The following is a 21,023-nucleotide window of genomic DNA, read 5'->3' on the forward strand; positions in this document are numbered from 1 at the left end:
GATACCTAAATGTGTGGTATCATCCAAAACTAATGTAAAGTATCAAACAAGAGAAGAATAAGTGATTATTACATTTTAACAGAAGTGTAGATAGAACATGATGAAACAGAGAATAGCGCGACACCTACCCTTTACATCGGTATTTCTTAACCATATTATTATTGGTTTATTAGGTATTATATTTTATTGTATGATCCTGTAACTACTTGGTATCGGATCGATACCTAAATGTGTGGTATCATCCAAAACTAATGTAAAGTATCAAACAACAGAAGAAAAAGTGATTATTACATTTTAACAGAAGTGTAGATAGAACATGTTACAACAGAAAGTAAGCAGATATTAACAGTAAATGAACAAGTCAATTAATAATCAATTTTTACAGCTTGTCCTTTATAATGTAGACAAAATAATAGGTGTATAAATGACACAATATGTTATTGCATACGTCAGCAGACTAATTAGGAGTCTTTGTTTGTTTACTTACTACTAAAAGACAAGTTGTCTCGTATGTTAACTATTTTATTTAATGACTAAATTGCAATAATAAACATATATTAATGTACCCTACGATTTTTTGTTAAAATAAAGACAATAATTTAGAAAAGTATCGAAATACATTTTGGTATCGGTACCAACATATTAGTATGGAGACAACAGTACCAGGACCCCTTGCGTCTGTGCCGTCACAACTCCCTCCAACCATAACAGTATTGAATCGATACCTAAATGTGTGGTATCATCCAAAACTAATGTAAAGTATCAAACAACATAAGAATAAGCGATTATTACATTTTAACAGAAGTGTAGATAGAACATGTTAAAACAGAAAAATATCAGACATTAACAGTAAATGAACAAGTAGATTAATAATTGTTTTTTACAGCTTGTCCTTTATAATGTTGACAAAATAATAGGTAGATAAATGACACAATATGTTACTGCATACGTCAGCAGACTAATTAGGAGTCTTTGTTTGTTTACTTACTACTAAAAGACAAGTTGTCTAGTATGTTCACTATTTTATTTAAGGACTAAATTACAATAGTAAACATATGTTTAATGGACCCTAAGATTTTTTGTTAAAATAAAGACAATCATTTAGAAAAGTATCGAATTACATTTTGGTACCGGTACCAACATATTAGTATGGAGACCCCTTGTGTCTGTGCCGTCACAACTCCCTCCAACCATAACAGTATCGAATCGATACCTAAATGTGTGGTATCATCCAAAACTAATGTAAAATATCAAACAACAGAAGAATAAGCGATTATTACATTTTAACAGAAGTGTAGATAGAACATGTTAAAACAGAAAATAATCAGATATTAACAGTAAATGAACAAGTAGATTAATAATTATTTTTTACAGCTTGTCCTTTATAATGTAGACAAAATAATAGGTGGATAAATGACACAATATGTTACTGCATACGTCAGCAGACTAATTAGGAGTCTTTGTTTGTTTACTTACTACTAAAAGACAAGTTGTCTAGTATGTTCACTATTTTATTTAAGGACTAAATTGCAATAATAAACATATGTTTAATGGACCCTAAGATTTTTTGTTAAAATAAAGACAATAATTTAGAAAAGTATCGAAATACATTTTGCTACCGGTACCAACATATTAGTATGGAGACAACAGTACCAGGACCCCTTGCGTCTGTGCCGTCACAACTCCCTCCAACCATAACAGTATCGAATCGATACCTAAATGTGTGGTATCATCCAAAACTAATGTAAAGTATCAAAGAAGAGAAGAATAAGTGATTATTACATTTTAACAGAAGTGTAGCAAGCAGCAAGATGATGACAATAATGGTCTTTTGACCCCGCCCTGCTCCAACTTTGGATGTAAACATTAGGTGACAAAGTACAGTAGTTACCTCCCACGCATCCGCTTTATCTTCTTTTGTCAGCACACTTTGTTGCGTGTTTAGCTGCAAGGTCACCTCGTAACACTCTTGAATATCTGTGACACAGGAGGAAAAAACAATATGTTGTATATAAACTCAGAGAGTCAGCAACATTACGCAAGCAATACTAATGTTCATGGTCATCTGGAGTGGTCAGTGAAAGATCCCAGGGGGGTCAATCGCTACTCTGACGTCATGTGATGTGCAGGTGGGAGTTTTCTATTGTCTGTTATGTCTCCGCCCTATGAAGAGCTCCTCTTCTCTAGCTGTTGAAGTATGTGACTCAGGTACTTGCTGACTCAGCCACACTGCAAAAACTGAAATCTAAGCAAGATGAAATATCTCAAATGAGGGTGATATTTGCTTATTTTCTGTCTGATAAGATCTTTCTTCTCACTAAGCAGATTTTATGTTAGAGTGTTTTACTTGTTTTAAGTGTTTTGGTCCTCAGTGATCTCAGTAAGATATTACAGCTTGTTGCTGAGATTTGATGACCTATATTGAGTAAAACATGCTTGAAACTAGAATATCAACTGTTGCAAAGCTGTGTCATCAACACTCATAAGTACTACTTTTTTAAAGTAATCATTTCTTACTTCAAGCATGAAAAAAAATACATGATGCCGAGCGCATATCATTATGTCAAGATAATGGCACTAGCATTTACTTCATTTAAGAATATTTTTTAACACATTGAGCAAAAATGTCCCTTTTTTTCTACCAAGAAAAGTGCACTTGTTATTAGGGCTGTCTCGATACGATATTTAGATCGGATCGGCCGCCGATATTTGCCAAAAATTGCATATCGGCAAGGCATGGGAAAATGCCGATCCAGATCCAGTTTTTAAAAAAATTCGGGTCCGTGTTTTCCAACGCGCAGGTTTAAATAATACATTCCACTTTTCTGCTGCTTTGATTGATTGATTGAGACTTTTATTAGTAGGTTGCACAGTGAAGTACATATTCCGTACAATTGACCACTAAATGGTAACACCCGAATAAGTTTTTCAACTTGTTTAAGTCGGGGTCCACTTAAATTGATTCATGATACAGATATATACTATCATATATACTATCATCATAATACAGTCATCACACAAGATAATCACATTGAATTATTTACATTATTTACAATCAGGGGTGTGGAGCGGGGGTATGGAGGGGGTAGGATATGGACAGCAAGTAGTGGACATAGAGAGAGAGAGAGAGAGAGACAGACAGAGAGAGAGAGAGAGAGAGAGATCAGAAGGCATAAGAAAAAGTATCTGCATTTAATTGTTTACATTTGATTATTAGCAATCCGGGGAGGGTGTTAGTTTAGGGTTGTAGCTGCCTGGAGGTGAACTTTTATTGCGGTTTTGAAGGAGGATAGAGATGCCCTTTCTTTTACACCTGTTGGGAGCGCATTCCACATTGATGTGGCATAGAAAGAGAATGAGTTAAGACCTTTGTTAGTTCGGAATCTGGGTTTAACGTGGTTAGTGGAGCTCCCCCTGGTGTTGTGGTTATGGTTGTAGTTTGACATGTACTTCGGTATCAGGGAGGTGTAGTGGATTTTATAGACTAGGCTCAGTGCAAGTTGTTTAACTCTGTCCTCCACCTTGAGCCAGCCCACTTTGGAGAAGTGGGTAGGAGTGAGGTGTGATCTGGGGTGGAGGTCTAGAAGTAATCTGACTAGCTTGTTCTGAGATGTTTGGAGTTTAGATTTGAGGGTTTTGGAGGTGCTAGGGTACCAGGAGGTGCATGCGTAATCGAAAAAGGGTTGAACGAGAGTTCCCGCCAGAATCCTCAAGGTGCTTTTGTTGACCAGAGAGGAGATTCTGTAGAGAAATCTTGTTCGTTGGTTAACCTTTTTGATTACCTTGGTTGCCATTTTATCACAGGAAAGGTAGAATGGAACCTAGGTAGGTGACCTCATCTTTCCTGGTGATAACAATGTCACCCACTTTTATAGTGAAGTCATTGACTTTCTTAAGGTTGATGTGGGACCCAAACAGGATGGATTCTGTTTTACCCAAGTGTATGGATAGCTTGTTGTCAGCGAGCCAGGTGCAAGTTCTACAGAGCTCAGCACTGAGGATTTTCTCCACCTGTGACTTGTCCTTGCCGGATACCAGCAGGGCAGAGTCATCCGCAAACAAAAACAATTCACAGTCGCATGCCGATGACAAGTCGTTTATGTATATTAGGAACAGTAAAGGTCTGCCTTGGGGGACTCCACAGCTCACCGAGAAGGGGGAAGGGGGGGGGGGGACACGGTCCCGTTCACCTCTACCACCTGCTCCCTAATTTCCGTTCCGCATTTTCCAGCACACCTTCAACACATCCACAGGTCTGTGTCCTAACCGTTAAGACGGCCATGTTAATTAAAAGTTACCGGTAAAAATGTCAGCTGTCTCTGTGCGATATATAAAATGACTATCTCGTGATATTCGAGTATACGTTCTCACGCAGTTGCTTTTAGCTGCTGGCATTAAACGACAGGCTCTTCCCACTCCTTCTTGTGTCTGCTTCTCACAGACAGACAAGCGCACCTTCTTACACACGTCACATACTGTCACGTCATACGTCACATACCTCCCAGCAGAGAGGTAGCAGCATGGCTAACGTTAGCTGCGATGCTAGCGTAGCCGTGTGAGCGGTAATAATGAAGGAAGAATTAATTAATTCCCAAGAAAAACAGCAGGGGGTCCATCGTCTGGCGGTGGTTTGGCTCCAAGCGGGAATATGTCGAACAGACAACCGTAATTTGTCAAGTGTGGGGCAAAAGCGTTGCTATAAAAAGTAGCATTACTGCTAATATGTAGCATCGTTTGAAAAGTCCCCTGCTAGAAAATAAAGAGTGTTTGAAACTCCGCACGTCAACATATCCATTGTGTATTATTCAAACTCACCTACTTCAGCTAGCTAGTTGTTATCAAGAGTACTAAAACCCTTTTCTACATGAATCTGACAACTAAGTAGGCTAAATAACTTTAAACTTTAATACATGCTCGGATAAGGCCAGTATCGGCCAGTATCGGTATCGGATCGGAAGTGCAAAAACAACATCGGTATCGGATCGGAAGTGCAAAACCCTGGATCGGGACATCCCTACTTGTTATTAGAGAGAATATACGTATTTTAAGGTATTTTTGGGTTCATTGAGGTTAGCTAATTTTACTTGTTTTGGAAAGTCTTGACAAGCCGAATTTTCTTGTTCTATTGGCAGATAATTTTGCTTAGTTCAAATAAAATACCCCTAATTTTTGTATTTTTTTTCCTTGTTTTTGAACACTGACTTTTTGCAGTGCAACAATTTACAGACCGTTTAATGCATCCAAACAACATTCCTCCTTATTTTTTTTATTAGACGTTACTGTGTTTAGGCCAGACCTGGGCAAATGAGTCTCCAAATTAGGGGTGTGGGAAAAAAATTGATTCGAATTCGAATCGCGATTCTCATGTTGTGTGATTCAGAATCGATTCTCATTTTAAAAAAATCGATTTAATTTTTTAATTTTTTATATACACTACCGTTCAAAAGTTTGGGGTCACATTGAAATGTCCTTATTTTTTAAGGAAAAGCACTTTAAACTAGTCTTAACTTTAAAGAAATACACTCTATAATGTGGTAAATGACTATTCTAGCTGCAAATGTCTGGTTTTTGGTGCAATATCTACATAGGTGTATAGAGGCCCATTTCCAGCAACTATCACTCCAGTGTTCTAATGGTACAATGTGTTTGCTCATTGGGTCAGAAGGCTAATTGATGATTAGAAAACCCTTGTGCAATCATGTTCACACATCTGAAAACAGTTTAGCTCGTTACAGAAGCTACAAAACTGACCTTCCTTTGAGCAGATTGAGTTTCTGGAGCATCACATTTGTGGGGTCAATTAAATGCTCAAAATGGCCAGAAAAAGAGAACTTTCATCTGAAACTCGACAGTCTATTCTTGTTCTTAGAAATGAAGGCTATTCCACAAAATTGTTTGGGTGACCCCAAACTTTTGATACAGTATATTTTTTTCATTTATTTTTTTAAATTATTTTCTTATTAATCAATCCAACAAAACAATACACAGCAATACCATAACAATGCAATCCAATTCCAAAACCAAACCCGACCCGGCAACACTCAGAACTGCAATAAACAGAGCAATTGAGAGGAGACACAAACACGACACAGAACAAACCAATAGTGAAACAAAAATGAATATTATCAACAACAGTATCAATATTAGTTACAATTTCAACATAGCAGTGATTAAAAATCCCTCATTGACATTATCATTAGACATTTATAAAAAAAAATAAAAAAAGAACAATAGTGTCACAGTGGCTTACACTTGCATCACATCTCATAACCTTGACAACACACTGTGTCCAATATTTTCACAAAGATAAAATAAGTCATATTTTTGGTTCATTTAATAGTTAAAACAAATGTACATTATTGCAATCAGTTGATAAAACATTGTCCTTTACAATTATAAAAGCTTTTTACAAAAATCTACTACTCTGCTTGCATGTCAGCAGACTGGGGTAGATCCTGCTGAAATCTATGTATTGAATGAATAGAGAATCCTTTTGAATCGGGAAAATATCGTTTGTGAGAAAAAAATCGATTTTGAATCAAATCGTGACCCCCAAGAATCGATTTTGAATCGAATCGTGGGACACCCAAAGATTCGCAGCCCTACTCCAAATACACAACCCAGTGAAGTTGGCACGTTGTGTAAATGGTAAGATCTAGGAGGCTGGTTTTAAAGATAATGTACAAAACCCAAAAGCAGTGAAGTTGTCACGTTGTGTAAATGGTAAATAAAAACAGAATACAATGATTTAAAAATCCTTTTCAATTTATATTCAATTGAATAGACTGCAAACACGAGATATTTAATGTTCGAACTAGAAAACTTTTGGAAATAATCATTAACATAGAATTTAATGGCAGCAACACATTGCAAAAAAGTTGTCACAGGGGCATTTTTACCACTGTGTTACATGGCCTTTCCTTTTAACAGCACTCGGTTATATGAAATGTGGACTCGTCAGACCACAGAACACTTTTCCACTTTGCATCAGTCCTTCTTAGATGAGCTCGGGCCCAGCGAAGCCGGCGGTGTTTCTGGGTGTTGTTGATAAATGGCTTTGACTTTGCATAGTAGAGTTTTAACTTGCACTTACAGATGTAGCGACCAACTTTAGTTACTGACAGTGTATTTTGAAGTGTTCCTCAGTCCATGTGGTGATATCCTTTACACACGGATGTCCCTTTTTGATGCAGTACCGCCTGAGGGATCCAAGGTCCGTAATTTCATCACTTACGTGCAGTGATTTCTCCAGATTCTCTGAATCTTTTGATGATATTACGGACCGTAGATGGTGAAATCCCTAAATTCCTTGCAATAGCTCGTTGAGAAATGTTGTTCTTAAACTGTTCGACAATTTGCTCACGCATTTGTTGACAAAGTGGTGACCCTCGCCCTGTCCTTGTTTGTGAATGACTGAGCATTTCATGGAAGCTGCTTTTATACCCAATCATGGCACCCACCTGTTCCCAATTAGCCTGTTCACCTGTGGGATGTTCCAAATAAGTGTTTGATGAGCATTCCTCAACTTTCTCAGTCTTTTTTGCCACTTGTGCCAGCTTTTTTTAAACATGTTGTAGGCATCAAATTCCAAATGAGTTAATATTTGCAAAAAATAACAACGTTTTCCAGTTGGAACGTTAAATATCTTGTTTTTGCAGTCTATTCAATTGAATATAAGTTGAAAAGGATTTGCAAATCATTGTATTCTGTTTTTATTTATCATTTACACAACGTGACAACTTCACTGCTTTTGGGTTTTGTAAATGTTTCGAACCTTTAACACTACAAACTCCCAAATGGCAGCCATTTGGCCTTTTGACCTACAACTCCCAAAAGGCAGCCAACTGGCTGGACTAACTCGGGTGTGAACCGCCCAGTTTGTCACCATTATTCTACAAATGAGGCCATTGCTCCACACAGAGTATGTACCATTTATCCTCAACTGTTTGACATCTCATTTGTCACCTTAGCACAGTATTTTTTTATATATTTTATTTCAAGTTGCAATATTGTGAGTAAAAAAACCACACCAGAATTTTTAGGAATAATCTGGGAATTTTTTATTTTACAAGACAAAATTAAGTAATTTTACAATATTAAAGTCAAATAAATTATGAAAAACTACTTTTTATATTTTTTAAGTTAGTAATGTTGTATTATTTTACATGATTTAAGTCAAATACAGTGTGAAAAAGTCAATATTTTTTAGAAAAAAGTCGCAATATTGTAAGAAGTTTTTTTTCAAGTATTGTGTAGAAATATATTAAGAACATTTTTTAAGTAACAATGTATTAATTTTACATCATTAAAGTCAAATAAATTGTGAAAACAGTCAGTTTTTCAGAAAAAAAGTTTTTGTTTTTTTTACAAGACCTGTGTAGAAATATTTTAAGAACATATATTTGTTTTACATTTAAGAAAAAGGTATTAATTTTACATGATTAAAGTCAAATATATTGTGAAAAAAGTAAATTTTCTTAGAAAAAAAAGTTGCAATACTGTGAGAAAAAAAAATTGTGTAGAAATATCTCAAGAACATTTTTTAAGAGAAATATCAATTTTACATGATTAAAGTCAAATATATTGTGAAAAAAAGTCATAATTTTATTTTGAAAAAAAGTTGCAACACTGTGAGAAAAAATTATCATGCAAGATTTTTTTAGGAATATTCTGAGAAAAATATATTTTACAGGACCAAGTCATGCAATTTTTCAAGATTCAAGTCAAATATATTATAAAAAAGTTTGTAATATTTTGAGAGAAAAGTTGTCACTGTATAAAAAAAACTATGCACTGTAGGAATATTTTGAGACCAAAGTTTAAATTTTAGAAGAAAATGTATGCCATTTTACAAATAGTGTGAAAAAATAAAGTGAAAATATTGTGGGGGAAAAAAGTGGGGGGGTTTTTTGGCAAAAAAGTTAGTAATGTGTGGGAAAAAATTGTCATTGTAAAACAATTATTCACTTTAGGAATATTTGGAGAAAAAGGTTCACATTTTACAGAAACAAAAACACTTAAATAAAAATGTTAAACTGAAATGTCAGAATGATTTTTAAGAATTAATGAAGTTATAAAGAAAAGTGATAGTTATATTAGATCAGTGTTTTTCAACCACTGTGCCGCGGCACACCAGTGTGCCGAGGGAGATTATCTAATTTCACCTAGTACTGTACTGTGCAATCTACTAATAAAAGTTTCAATCAATCAATCAATCAAAAAGCGCCATCAGTGTGTAAAGGATATCACCACGTGGGCTAAAGAACACTTCAGAAAACTACTGTCAGTAACTACAGTTGGTCGCTACATCTGTAAGTGCAAGTTAAAACTCTACTTTGCAAAGCCAAAGCCATTTATCAACAACACCCGTGGCGAAGTTGGTAGAGTGGCCGGGTCAGCAATCGGAGTGTTGCTGGTTACTGGGGTTCAATCCCGACCTTCTACCTTCCTAGTCACGTCCGTTGTGTCCTTGGGCAAGACACTTCACCCTTGCTCCTGATGGCTGCTGGTTAGTGCCTTGCATGGCAGCTCCCGCCATCAGTGTGTGAATGTGTGTGTGAATGGATGAATGTGGAAATACTGTCAAAGCGCTTTGAGTACCTTGAAGGTAGAAAAGCGCTATACAAGTATAACCCATTTATCATTTATCATTTAACACCCAGAAACGCCGCCGGCTTCGCCCTGAGCTCATCTAAGATGGACTGATGCAAAGTGGAAAAGTGTTCTGTGGTCTGACGAGTCCACATTTCAAATGGTTTTTGGAAACTGTGGACCAAAGAGGAAAAGAACCATCCGGACTGTTCTCGGCGCAAATTGTAAAAGCCAGCATCTGTGATTGTATGGGGGTGTATTAGTGCCCAAGGCATGGGTAACTTACACATCTGTGAAGGCACCATTGATGCTAAAAGGTACATACAGGTTTTGGAGCAACATATGTTGTCATCCAAACAACGTTATCATGGACGCCCCTGCTTATTTCAGCAGGACAATGCGAAGCCACGTGTTACAACAGCGTGGCTTCATAGTAAAAGAGTGCGGGTACTAGACTGGCCTGCCCTAATGCGTGACCAAATCGTCCAACAGTTTAAGTAACTACAATTGGTCGCTACATCTGTAAGTGCAAGTTAAAACTCTACTGTGCAAAGCCAAAGCCATTTATCAACAACACCCAGAAACGCCGCCAGCTTCGCTGGGCCCGAGCTCATCTATGATGGACTGATGCAAAGTGGAAAGGTGTTCTGTGGTCTGACGAGTACACATTTCAAATTGTTTTTGGAAACTGTGGACGTCGTGTCCTCCAGAACAAAGAGGAAAATAACCATCCGGATGGTTCTAGGCGCAAAGAGTAAAAGCCAGCATCTGTGATGGTATGGGGGTGTATTAGTGCCCAAGGCATGGGTAACTCACACATTTGTGAAAGGTACATACAGGTTTTGGAGCAACATACGTTGCCATCCAAGCAACGTTATCATGGACGCCCCTGCTTATTTCAGCAAGACAATGCCAAGCCACGTGTTACAACAGCGTGGCTTCATAGTAAAAGAGTGCGGGTACTAGACTGGCCTGCCTGTAGTCCAGACCTGTCTCCCATTGAAAATGTGTGGTGCATTATGAAGCCTAAAATACCACAACGGAGACCCCCGGACTGTTGAACAACTTAAGCTGTACATCAAGCAAGACTGGGAAAGAATTCCACTTCAAAAATGTGTCTCCTCAGTTCCCAAACGTTTACTGAGTGTTAAAAGGAAAGGCCATGTAACACAGTGGTAAAAATACCCCTGTGACACTTTTTTGCAATGTGTTGCTGCCATTAAATTCTAAGTTAATGAGTATTTGCAAACAAAAATAAGTTTCTCAGTGTGAACATTAAATATCTTGTCTTTGCAGTCTATTCAATTAAATATAAGTTGAAAAGGATTTGCAAATAATTGTATTCTGTTTTTATTTACCATTTACACAACGTGACAACTTCACTGGTTTGGGGTTTTGAACAATGTGGCCCTCAATGAAAATGAGTTGGACAATCCTGCCCTAAAGTGTGTAGATATTGCATAATTCCTGCTAACTTACTAGCAAACACAGACAAAAAAAAACATGGCATCTATTCATTCTACCTCATTGCACCTTTCTTGTTGTCTTTTCTTTACAGACTGCCATCATCTGGCCTCGTGTGGTCCACATTAGCTCGTGGCGGCCCCTCTGATGAGAACGCACACGGACAACTTTGCTGATGTCACACACGGGAGCCGTGAGGCCGCTGACATAAAGAGGTTAGACGGCGAGGCAACGTCAACTTTTCCGAAAGTTCAACGTCCGGGCGAGGCGAGACAAAGGCATGGCGCTTTGTTGTACAACAGCGCTTTTTTATCAGCAGAAGTGCTCCTTTTATCGGCATGTTTTCTACGCTCTGTTTGTGAGGAGGACTCCAGAGAAGAATAGCGAGGAGTGAAACCACATGTTGAGTTGGTTCCGGTGGACCACAAAGAAGCGACACTGACACACACAAAAACAACGCTGGCCAATGTGACAACTCAATAAAAACTGCAGAAGGCAGAAATGACAGTTCAGTGTTTCCCATAAACTGCCAAGATACCTGTGGCGGTGGGGGCGTGGCTATGGGCGTGGTCACCATGACATCATCGAGTAATTTGCATAATTTAATACAATGATATGATTTTCTCTAAAAAAGCTCAAAAAATGTATACTTACTAATTAATAATAACAGTTTTGTTTTAAACGTCCATCCATTTTACAATATAATTACAACACGTTATGTACATATTTATATACAGATTTGAACAATAAGTTATTCACTGAAATATATTTATTAATTGTGGTTCTTACAAAAAATATATCTTATAAAATATAAAAGCTAAAATGTCTCTTAAAGCTCTGCCCCTTTAATTAGTGCATACTAAATAATTTAACTTTAGCCTACTACTACAACCATATTATTTACCAGCAACATAAAGTGAAACAGAGGCAGAGGTGTCCTGCCACAGTCAGTAACAAATAAACAGAAAACAGTAGTGGTCAAATACAAATAAGGCAACAAGAGAAGTATCCTACACTTCTCTTTTGTAAAGTAAATCTGAACAGCCTAAATGGGCATCTACATCAAATATATGATTTTCCTGAGAAGCAGGACAGGACAAAAAAAACAAAAAAAAAACAATTATTTTGATTTGTGGCGGACGTAATTCTTTCGTGGCGGGCCGCCACAAATAAATGAATGTGTGGGAAACACTGCAGTTAGGCTCGTGGTACATTTATGAGTTCTTCTTTGCAGAACATCAGGAAATTTGTTTCAAAAAAATAACTTTGGGAAAGATGTTCAGGCAAGGATATCAATAACTCATATCTGAGTTATTGTGCAGAAATATGGGGAAATAACTACAAAAGTACATTTCATTCACTAACGGTGTTACAAAAAAGATCAGTTATAATAACACATAATATATAGATATAGAGAACGTACAAATCCTTTATTTATTTAATCAAAAATACTGAAATTCCACGACTTCGTGAATTTGCAAACAGCTAAAATTATACACAAAGCAAACTATAACCTGCTGCCCAAAAATATACAACCATTCTTCTCAAAAAAAGAGGAGAAATATAATCTTAGAGAAAAATGTAATTTAAAACATTTGTACGCACGTACAACACTTAAAGGCTTACTGAAATGACATTTTTTTATTTAAAAACGGGGATAGCAGATCCATTCTGTGTCATACTTGATCATTTCGCGATATTGCCATATTTTTGATGAAAGGATTTAGTAGAGAACAACGACGATAAAGGTCGCAACTTTTGGTCGCTGATAAAAAAAAAGCCTTGCCTGTACCGGAAGTAGCGTGATGTCACCAGAGGAAGGACTCCTCATATTCTACCATTGTTTTCAATGGAGCGAGAGAGATTCGGACAGTTCAGTTGGAGTTTGCGCGCGTTTGGCTGTTTTCGAAGTGGGGCTGTTGAGTTTGGCAATCGCCTTGTGCAAAGCTAGTACAACTTTTTGTACTTTTTTGTACTTTTGTGCTTTTTTGGCTTCGCTGTGTCACTGTGCCGTGACACTTTGTAGCTTGTGTCGATCGGTGCTGCGAGCTAGCACACCGGAGCTGGCTAGCATTACCGGCCTGAGATACGGAGGTTGATTTTTCCTTCTGTTGCTGGATGCGTCGGCAGATAGATCGTGATGCCTGCACCGAGGAAAAGCCCCACATCGGAGGAGTTCGAGGAGATGAGGCTCACACGCCTTTCCCTGTGCGGCGATGTGACTGGGGTGAGGGAGCACCAAAATGCTGACATCGCAAGGGTCGCACGACAACTTAAAAGGCAAAGCAAGATTCAACAAACCTGGGTAACGAACTGTAAGATCTTCATAAAAACTAAATGGGACGCCGGAGGAAGCAAAAGTCTTGGTGATAAGGAAAATAGAAGATCTTGATAAGTATTGACATTGATGCAGAACTTGGTATCAATGTAGCTTGTGACTTTTACATCATCTCAATGTTACCCACACCAAGAACACAGACCACACCAAGTATTAATATGGACATGTTACAGAAGATCCTCCAACATCAACAAAAAGAACTGGACATGTGTGAGTATCAAGAGCACGCCACAACAGAGACTGATATGGACATAGACCCTGATAATAATTTTTACTCTGCGATTGTTAAAAACTGTAATTATTTTACCCGCGAACAATATAAAAACAGTGTAAAATCAGAAGATAGTCTATCTATAATACATTTCAATAGTCGAAGCATGTACACTAACTTTGAGGCTATCAAGGATTACTTGAAAGAATTTAGTCATCCATTTACCATTGTTGCAATTACTGAAACCTGGTTCAACAGTGATAAAGGTATTGAATTTAGTCTGAATGACTATGAATTAACATACATAAACAGAATAAATAAAATAGGAGGAGGGGTCGCATTGTACATTCATAAATCTGCTACATTTAAAATTTTAACAAACATGACCATAGCAGTCGATGGATTCTTTGAATGTTTAACAGTGGAAATCCTAAATGACAAAAAGACAAATATCTTCATGAGCTGTGTATATCGGACACCTGGTTCAAGCATAGAAACTTTCAATGAGTGGATGGGTAAACTATTTTCCTCTGTGAACCAAAAAACCATATTTATCTGTGGTGATTTTAACATTGATTTGTTAAACTCAACCAAGCAAAAACATGTTGATGACTTCATTGACACAATGTACAGCCTGTCTCTATATCCAACCATAACCAAACCAAGCAGAATAACAACACATAGTGCCACAATCATTGACAACATTTTTACAAACATTATGGGAAATCAAGTCACCAGTGGCCTATTTATATGTGATATCACTGACCATTTACCTGTTTTTACTTTATATGACTGTCATCTCAAGAAAACCAAAGACACTATGGCAAAAATCTCTAAACGAATAACAACTGAGGAAACAATCTGTGCCCTAAACAATAGTTTAGTAGTTCAGGATTGGACTTCAGTAAATGGTAAATGGGTTTATACTTGTATAGCGCTTTTCTACCTTCAAGGTACTCAAAGCGCTTTGACACTATTTCCACATTCACACACACATTCACACACACATTCACACACTGATGGCGGGAGCTGCCATGCAAGGCCCTAACCACGACAGTGCTTATTGTAATTTTTTAGACATCTTTACTTCCCTGCATAATAAACATTGCCCCGTAAAAGAATATTTTATAAAAGGAAAAAATAAAAATAGCCCTTGGATCACAAAAGGGATAATTAATGCCTGTAAAAAGAAAAACAATCTCTACAAACTTTTCATCAAAATAAAAACAAAAGAAGTCGAACAACGATACAGAAGTACAAAAATAAATTAACTGATATTATAAGAACAAGCAAACGGTTATATTATCAAAAAAAACTATATGAAAACAAAAATAATATAAAAGGAACTTGGGATGTTTTGAATAGTCTAATAAAACAAGGATATTCCAAGTTGACATATCCTGATTACTTTTTTGATGAAAACAGTGAAGATTATAATATGAGTAATGTAGTAAACAAGTTCAATAGTTTTTTTGTAAATGTTGGTCCTAAATTGGCTGTTGATATCCCAGACAATGGAGTTACAAAATCAACTATTGAACAGAATTCTTTGTCATTCTTCCTCTCAGCTACAAATGAGCAAGAAGTGACAAACATTGCGCGGAAGTGTAAAAGTAAGTGCTCCACTGACTGCCATGATATCAACATGATATTGGTTCAAAAGGTTATCCTGAATATTGTAAAACCATTAACTTATATATGTAATTTATCATTCCAGACTGGCTGCTTTCCAAGTCAAATGAAAATCGCTAAAGTAACTCTGCTCTTCAAAAGTGACAGCAAACACGCTTTCACCAATTACAGACCAATCTCTCTTTTGCCTCAGTTCTCAAAAATCTTAGAGAAACTATTTAACTCTCGACTTGAATCTTTTCTTGAGAAGCATCATATAATCAATGACGGTCAGTATGGCTTTAGGTCCAAAAGAACAACTTCAATGGCAATAACTGAAGCTATTGAGGAAATTACTAATGCACTGGAGCATAAAAGATATGCAGTTGGTATTTTTATTGACCTAAAGAAAGCCTTTGATACCATTAATCATTCAATTCTACTAGATAAAATGGGAAGATATGGAATTAGGGGGCTGGCTGGCGACTGGTTAAAAAGTTATTTAACAGGGAGGGTACAGTTTGTTAAAATGGGTAAATTTTTATCTGATACTCTTGGCATTGCTTGTGTTGTCCCCCAAGGGTCCGTGTTGGGGCCAAAACTGTTTAATGTATATATTAATGATATGTTTAATACATCCAAAATACTGAAATTTATACTTTTTGCAGACGACACAAATATATTCTACAGTAGTGATGACTATGAAGAGCTCATAAATACAGTAAACACAGAACTAAACATATTAAAAAAATGGATGGACACAAATAAATTATCTTTGAATATAAATAAAACTAAGATAGTAATGTTTGGAAATCGCAACATAACGTCTGAACAGAAATTAAGTATTGATGGTACCCAAATTGAAATCGTAAATGAGAATACATTTTTGGGAGTAATAATTGATAGTAAACTATCATGGAAACCTCATGTCAGACATATTAAAACAAAAATCTCCAAAAGCCTCTCAATTATAAACAAAGCAAAACTATACCTCAATGAAAATGCACTCCGTACTCTATACTGCACCTTGGTACTGCCATACCTTACATACTGTGTTGAAGTATGGGGGAATACTTACCAAAACACAATTCATCCTCCTATCATATTACAGAAAAGAGCAGTGCGGATCATTCACAACGTTGGTTATTTAGAACATACTCATAATCTGTTTACGCAATCAAAGTTGCTCAAATTTGATGACCTTGTTAAATATAATACATTAATAATCTTATATAAAGCTTTTAACAAATTATTGCCACCTAATCTACAACGTTTTTTTATAAGACGAGTGCAAGCTCATAACTTGAGAGGCTTTGGATATTTCTTATTGCCGAGAACTCAAACCACTCGTAAACGTTTTTGTGTGTCTGTATGCGGAGTAAAACTATGGAACAAACTGGACTTACAACACAAGCAATGCCAAACTATTAATCAATTTAAACTATTATACAAACATGGGGTCTGGTTCAAATATAGAGATGAGGGTCTTTAATTAGACCTGCTGCTATACTCTGTCTCAAAGTGTTAACATGTGCTCAATGTTTCCTTACCATTATTGCTATGTTGTCTATTACCATTATTGCTATGATGTCTATTACCATTGTTGGTATATTCATTATTCCTACATTGTTGATACAAATGATTGTTACAGTGTAATAATTATTGTTACCTGTGGTAATGCCACTATGATACAACATCTGTATTATAATCCTTGAACAAAGTGACAGTGAAACTCATGTGAATAATCACTGTATGGTGAACTGGGAGTGGGATTAAATAAGTTATCATCTTCCCACTCCCTTTCAGGCAAAACTGGACAATAATGCACTATATTAATTTATATTATTATGTTTTGTCAACTTGTACGTCTTTGTCATTGCCTGAAATAAATAAATAAATGAATGGAAAAAAAAAATTACCCCATTAATTTGAGCGAGGATGAAAGATTCGTGGATGAGGAAAGTGAGAGTGAATGACTAGAGAGGCAGTGCAGGACGTATCTTTTTTCGCTCTGACCGTAACTTAGGTACAAGGGTTCATTGGATTCCACACTTTCTCCTTTTTCAATTGTGGATCACGGATTTGTATTTTAAACCACCTCGGATACTATATCCTCTTGAAAATGAGAGTCGAGAACGCGAAATGGACATTCACGGTGACTTTTATCTCCACAACAATACATCGGCGAAGCTCTTTAGCTACTGAGCTCACGTGATCGCATCTGGCTCAAATGTAGATGAAAACAAAATAAATAAATCCCTGACTGGAAGGATAGACAGAAGATCAACAATACTATTAAACCATGGACATGTAACTACACGATTAATAATTCTCAGCCTGGCAAAGCTTAACAATGCTGTTGCTAACGACGCCATTGAAGCTAACTTAGCAACCGGACCTCACAGAGCTATGATAAAAACATTAGCGCTCCACCTACGCCAGCCAGCCCTCATCTGCTCGTCAACACCCGTGCTCACCTGCGTTCCAGCGATCGACGGCGCGACGAAGGACTTCACCCGATCATCCGTGCGGTTGGCGGCTAGACTCGGCTAGCGCGTCTGCTATCCAAGTAAGTCCTCCTGGTTGTGTTGCTACAGCCAGCCGCTAATACACCGATCCCACCTACAACTTTCTTCTTTGCAGTCTCCATTGTGCATTAAACAAATTGCAAAAGATTCACCAACGCAGATGTCCAGAATACTGTGGAATTATGAGATAAAAACAGAGCTATTTTGTATTGTATTCAATGGGGTACCGATACTTCTGTTTCACTGGTTACGTCACGCGCATATGTCATCATCCAAAGACGTTTTCAACCGGAAGTTTAGCGGGAAATTTAAAATTGCACTTAATAAGTTAACCCGGCTGTATTGGCATGTGTTGCAATGTTAAGATTTCATCATTGATATATAAACTATCAGACTGCGTGGTCGGTAGTAGTGGGTTTCAGTAGGCCTTTAAGACCTTCAGTATATCAGTATGTGGAATTAAATGATGGAATGGATTAAACAAATAAATCAAACAATGTACTAATATGATCCACTTCAAGAAACTCTTCAAACTTAAAGTGTTTACAAAGCATAAAGAAGAAGAAACATGATAAACATTCTGAATTTATTTCATCCATCCATTCATTTTCAAAATACATAATAATCTTACTCATCTCACCATATGAAATGTAACTTACTTCACCGAGTATTATTCATTTATTTATTTTTATTGTGATTACTTATGGAGTACATTGTGAATAAATTGAGAACAGGAAGTGAACAAAAGTTTTAGCAACTGCTATGTAAAAGAAAAAGGGGTGGGATTAAATAAACTCTGCTTCTTCCTACTCCTTTTCGAACATGTTTAATAGAGAAACTGAAAATTGTGATGTATCATGTTCCAAATAAACTCAAACTCAAACTCAAAGTGTGACCGTTTTCAATCAATCAATCAAAGTTGACTTATATAGCCCTTTATCACACATTTCTCGAAGGGCTGCACAAGCCACAACCAGGCATGTAATTTGAACTTAATACCATACCATACCATACCAACTTTATTTATAAAGCCCTTTAAAAACAACCACAGTTATAAAAAAGAAAACTTGTAAAAAAAAAAATCAAATGTTCAAACAAACATTTTACAAAGTGTTTACTGCAGACACAAGTATTCCTAAAGATGACGAAAGTGATATTTTAAAGAGCCATTTCCTTCCACAAACAGTCGGCCATTTGAACTATTCCGCTCTGAATATCTTCTGCAAGTCCCGTATATTCTACGTCAGTGTAGTAACGCGTCTGCACTCTGACCATTATTAGATCAGTCATACTGGAAATAAGCAAACACTGGAAAGAGATGTGCTGTTTATCATTTACAATCCTTACGTAGGACAAGAACACATATGCTTGGCTTTTTTTTCCGTAAATAAATATCTAACAATTAAGTCAACAGATGGAGGGTCCTCTATTGCCTTAATAAAACCCTCTAAAAAACATCCAGAAAGCGCCAACAATACGCCATTTACATGTCGTGACCTGAAAATGTATCAAATATGAGTGATATTGTTATTATAAGTGCTAACGCAGACGGTCTATTTCAGCGGCGCATTTATAGCAGTGAGCTAATGCTAGCTTACGCTGCTGTTGTTGATACACTTGCTAAACTTGCTAAAAGTAAATTCTAGATTATAATTCATGCATCTCTCACTTGGTAGTAGACAAATGTGGCCATGGACCGACAGTCTATTCAACTTTCACGTCCTTGAGATGGCGAAATAGACCTCAAAAGACGCTTCCTGCAGGAACTTTTAATAATCCTTTGTGAGGCTTGTGATTGATTCTTCATCTAAACGGAATTATGTGAGTTTCGGTCGGCATCCCAGCGAGAGTGGAAATTGTATAGTGTTTGTTTTATTAGTTGTTGTTTTTTATGGTTAGTTTGTATTCTCAGCTTTGAGCAATGCTGCTGATGCTACAGTATTTCAAAAAAAATACATTCCTTTAGCACTCATTTTCAATCAATGATCAATAAATGTTTATTTATATAGCCCTAAATCACAAGTGTCTCAAAGGGCTGCACAAGCCACAACGACATCCGCGGTACAGAGCCCACTTTGCTCATCCTCTTTGTGTTCGGGCTCAAAAATATAAGATCCTGGATCATTATTTTTCCAAAAGTAATTGTCGTTGGCTCTCACAAAGTCTGCTTGATTAGCATTGTTGTTTATAGCGAAGGGCTCTGTGGTTTCTAGCGTGACGTCACGCGATCACGTGACTAGCTTCCTCATTATCTCTCAAAATTGCTCGGGAATCTCCATGAGAATTATACTATTTTGATGATATCCATTTATTTGCAAACTTTGGAAGCCTTCAGGTGTCATAAATCAGACATACGGTATATGATAATAGCTCCAATAGAGGGGCAACTTGTTTTTCCACTTTCCTTCTATTCTATTTGTAATCATTACTTTGTACTGGGGTTGTACGGTACACCGGTACTAGTATAGTATCGCGGTACTAATGAATCAAAAACGGTACTATACTCTGTTTGAAAAGTACCGGTTCACAATTTTTTATTTTTTTTAACGAGTATGACGGCACGCCGTCACGTCATGACATAGCTGGGTTTACGAGCAGAGGAGCATGTTCGGCAGCGCACACACACGGAGTACTTATAAGCAGACACAGTGTGTAGACAAAAAAGGGAGAATGGACGCATTTTGGCTTAAAAACTGACAAAGGTGAAGTTATAACACTGAAACGCCCTCAGGAAGAGGTGCTTTAAAACATGACTAGCTAGCTAGCTAACAGGTAACATCCATCCGCAGTCGGCAGTGTTTTGGATACTTCTAAATCACTAATCCTCGCCTCCATGGCAACAAATAAAGTACGTTTCTTACAGGTACATTATCACTGGAGGACGAGGAATAGCTAAACATGCTTCACTACACACCGTAGGAGGATACAATAGCTCACCGGCGTCACAATGTAAACAAATGCCATGGGTGGATATACACCTGACATCCACTGTAATGATACCAAGTACAACAGTGTATCTAGTCGATACTACTATGATTACATCGAAATTTTTTAGCATTACAAAATCTTTCGGTTTTTTTTTTATTTATATTATTTTTATAAAGTCAGTAAATATGTCCCTGGACACATTGAATATGACCAATGTATGATCCTGTAACTATTTGGTATCGGATCGATACTTAAATGTGTGGTATCATCCAAAACTATTGTAAAGTATCAAACAAGAGAAGAATAAGTGATTATTACATTTTAACAGAAGTGTAGATAGAACATGTTAAAA

The 21,023-nt window shown here is 36.9% G+C and overlaps 1 protein-coding gene across 1 annotated transcript in view; it reads right to left on the minus strand.

The window, feature by feature from the left end:
* The window catches only part of LOC133648322 (disks large 1 tumor suppressor protein-like), an 84,091-nt gene that overhangs the window by 27,858 nt on the left and 35,210 nt on the right, over positions 1-21,023 (minus strand). Inside the window, exon 4 of the mRNA XM_062044300.1 lies at positions 1,892-1,977. Coding sequence (XP_061900284.1) covers positions 1,892-1,977 — 86 coding nt within the window. The remainder of the gene's footprint in view (positions 1-1,891; positions 1,978-21,023) is intronic.

This window comes from Entelurus aequoreus, linkage group LG04, assembly GCF_033978785.1.
Source record: "Entelurus aequoreus isolate RoL-2023_Sb linkage group LG04, RoL_Eaeq_v1.1, whole genome shotgun sequence".
In the NCBI taxonomy this organism is placed as follows: domain Eukaryota; kingdom Metazoa; phylum Chordata; class Actinopteri; order Syngnathiformes; family Syngnathidae; genus Entelurus; species Entelurus aequoreus.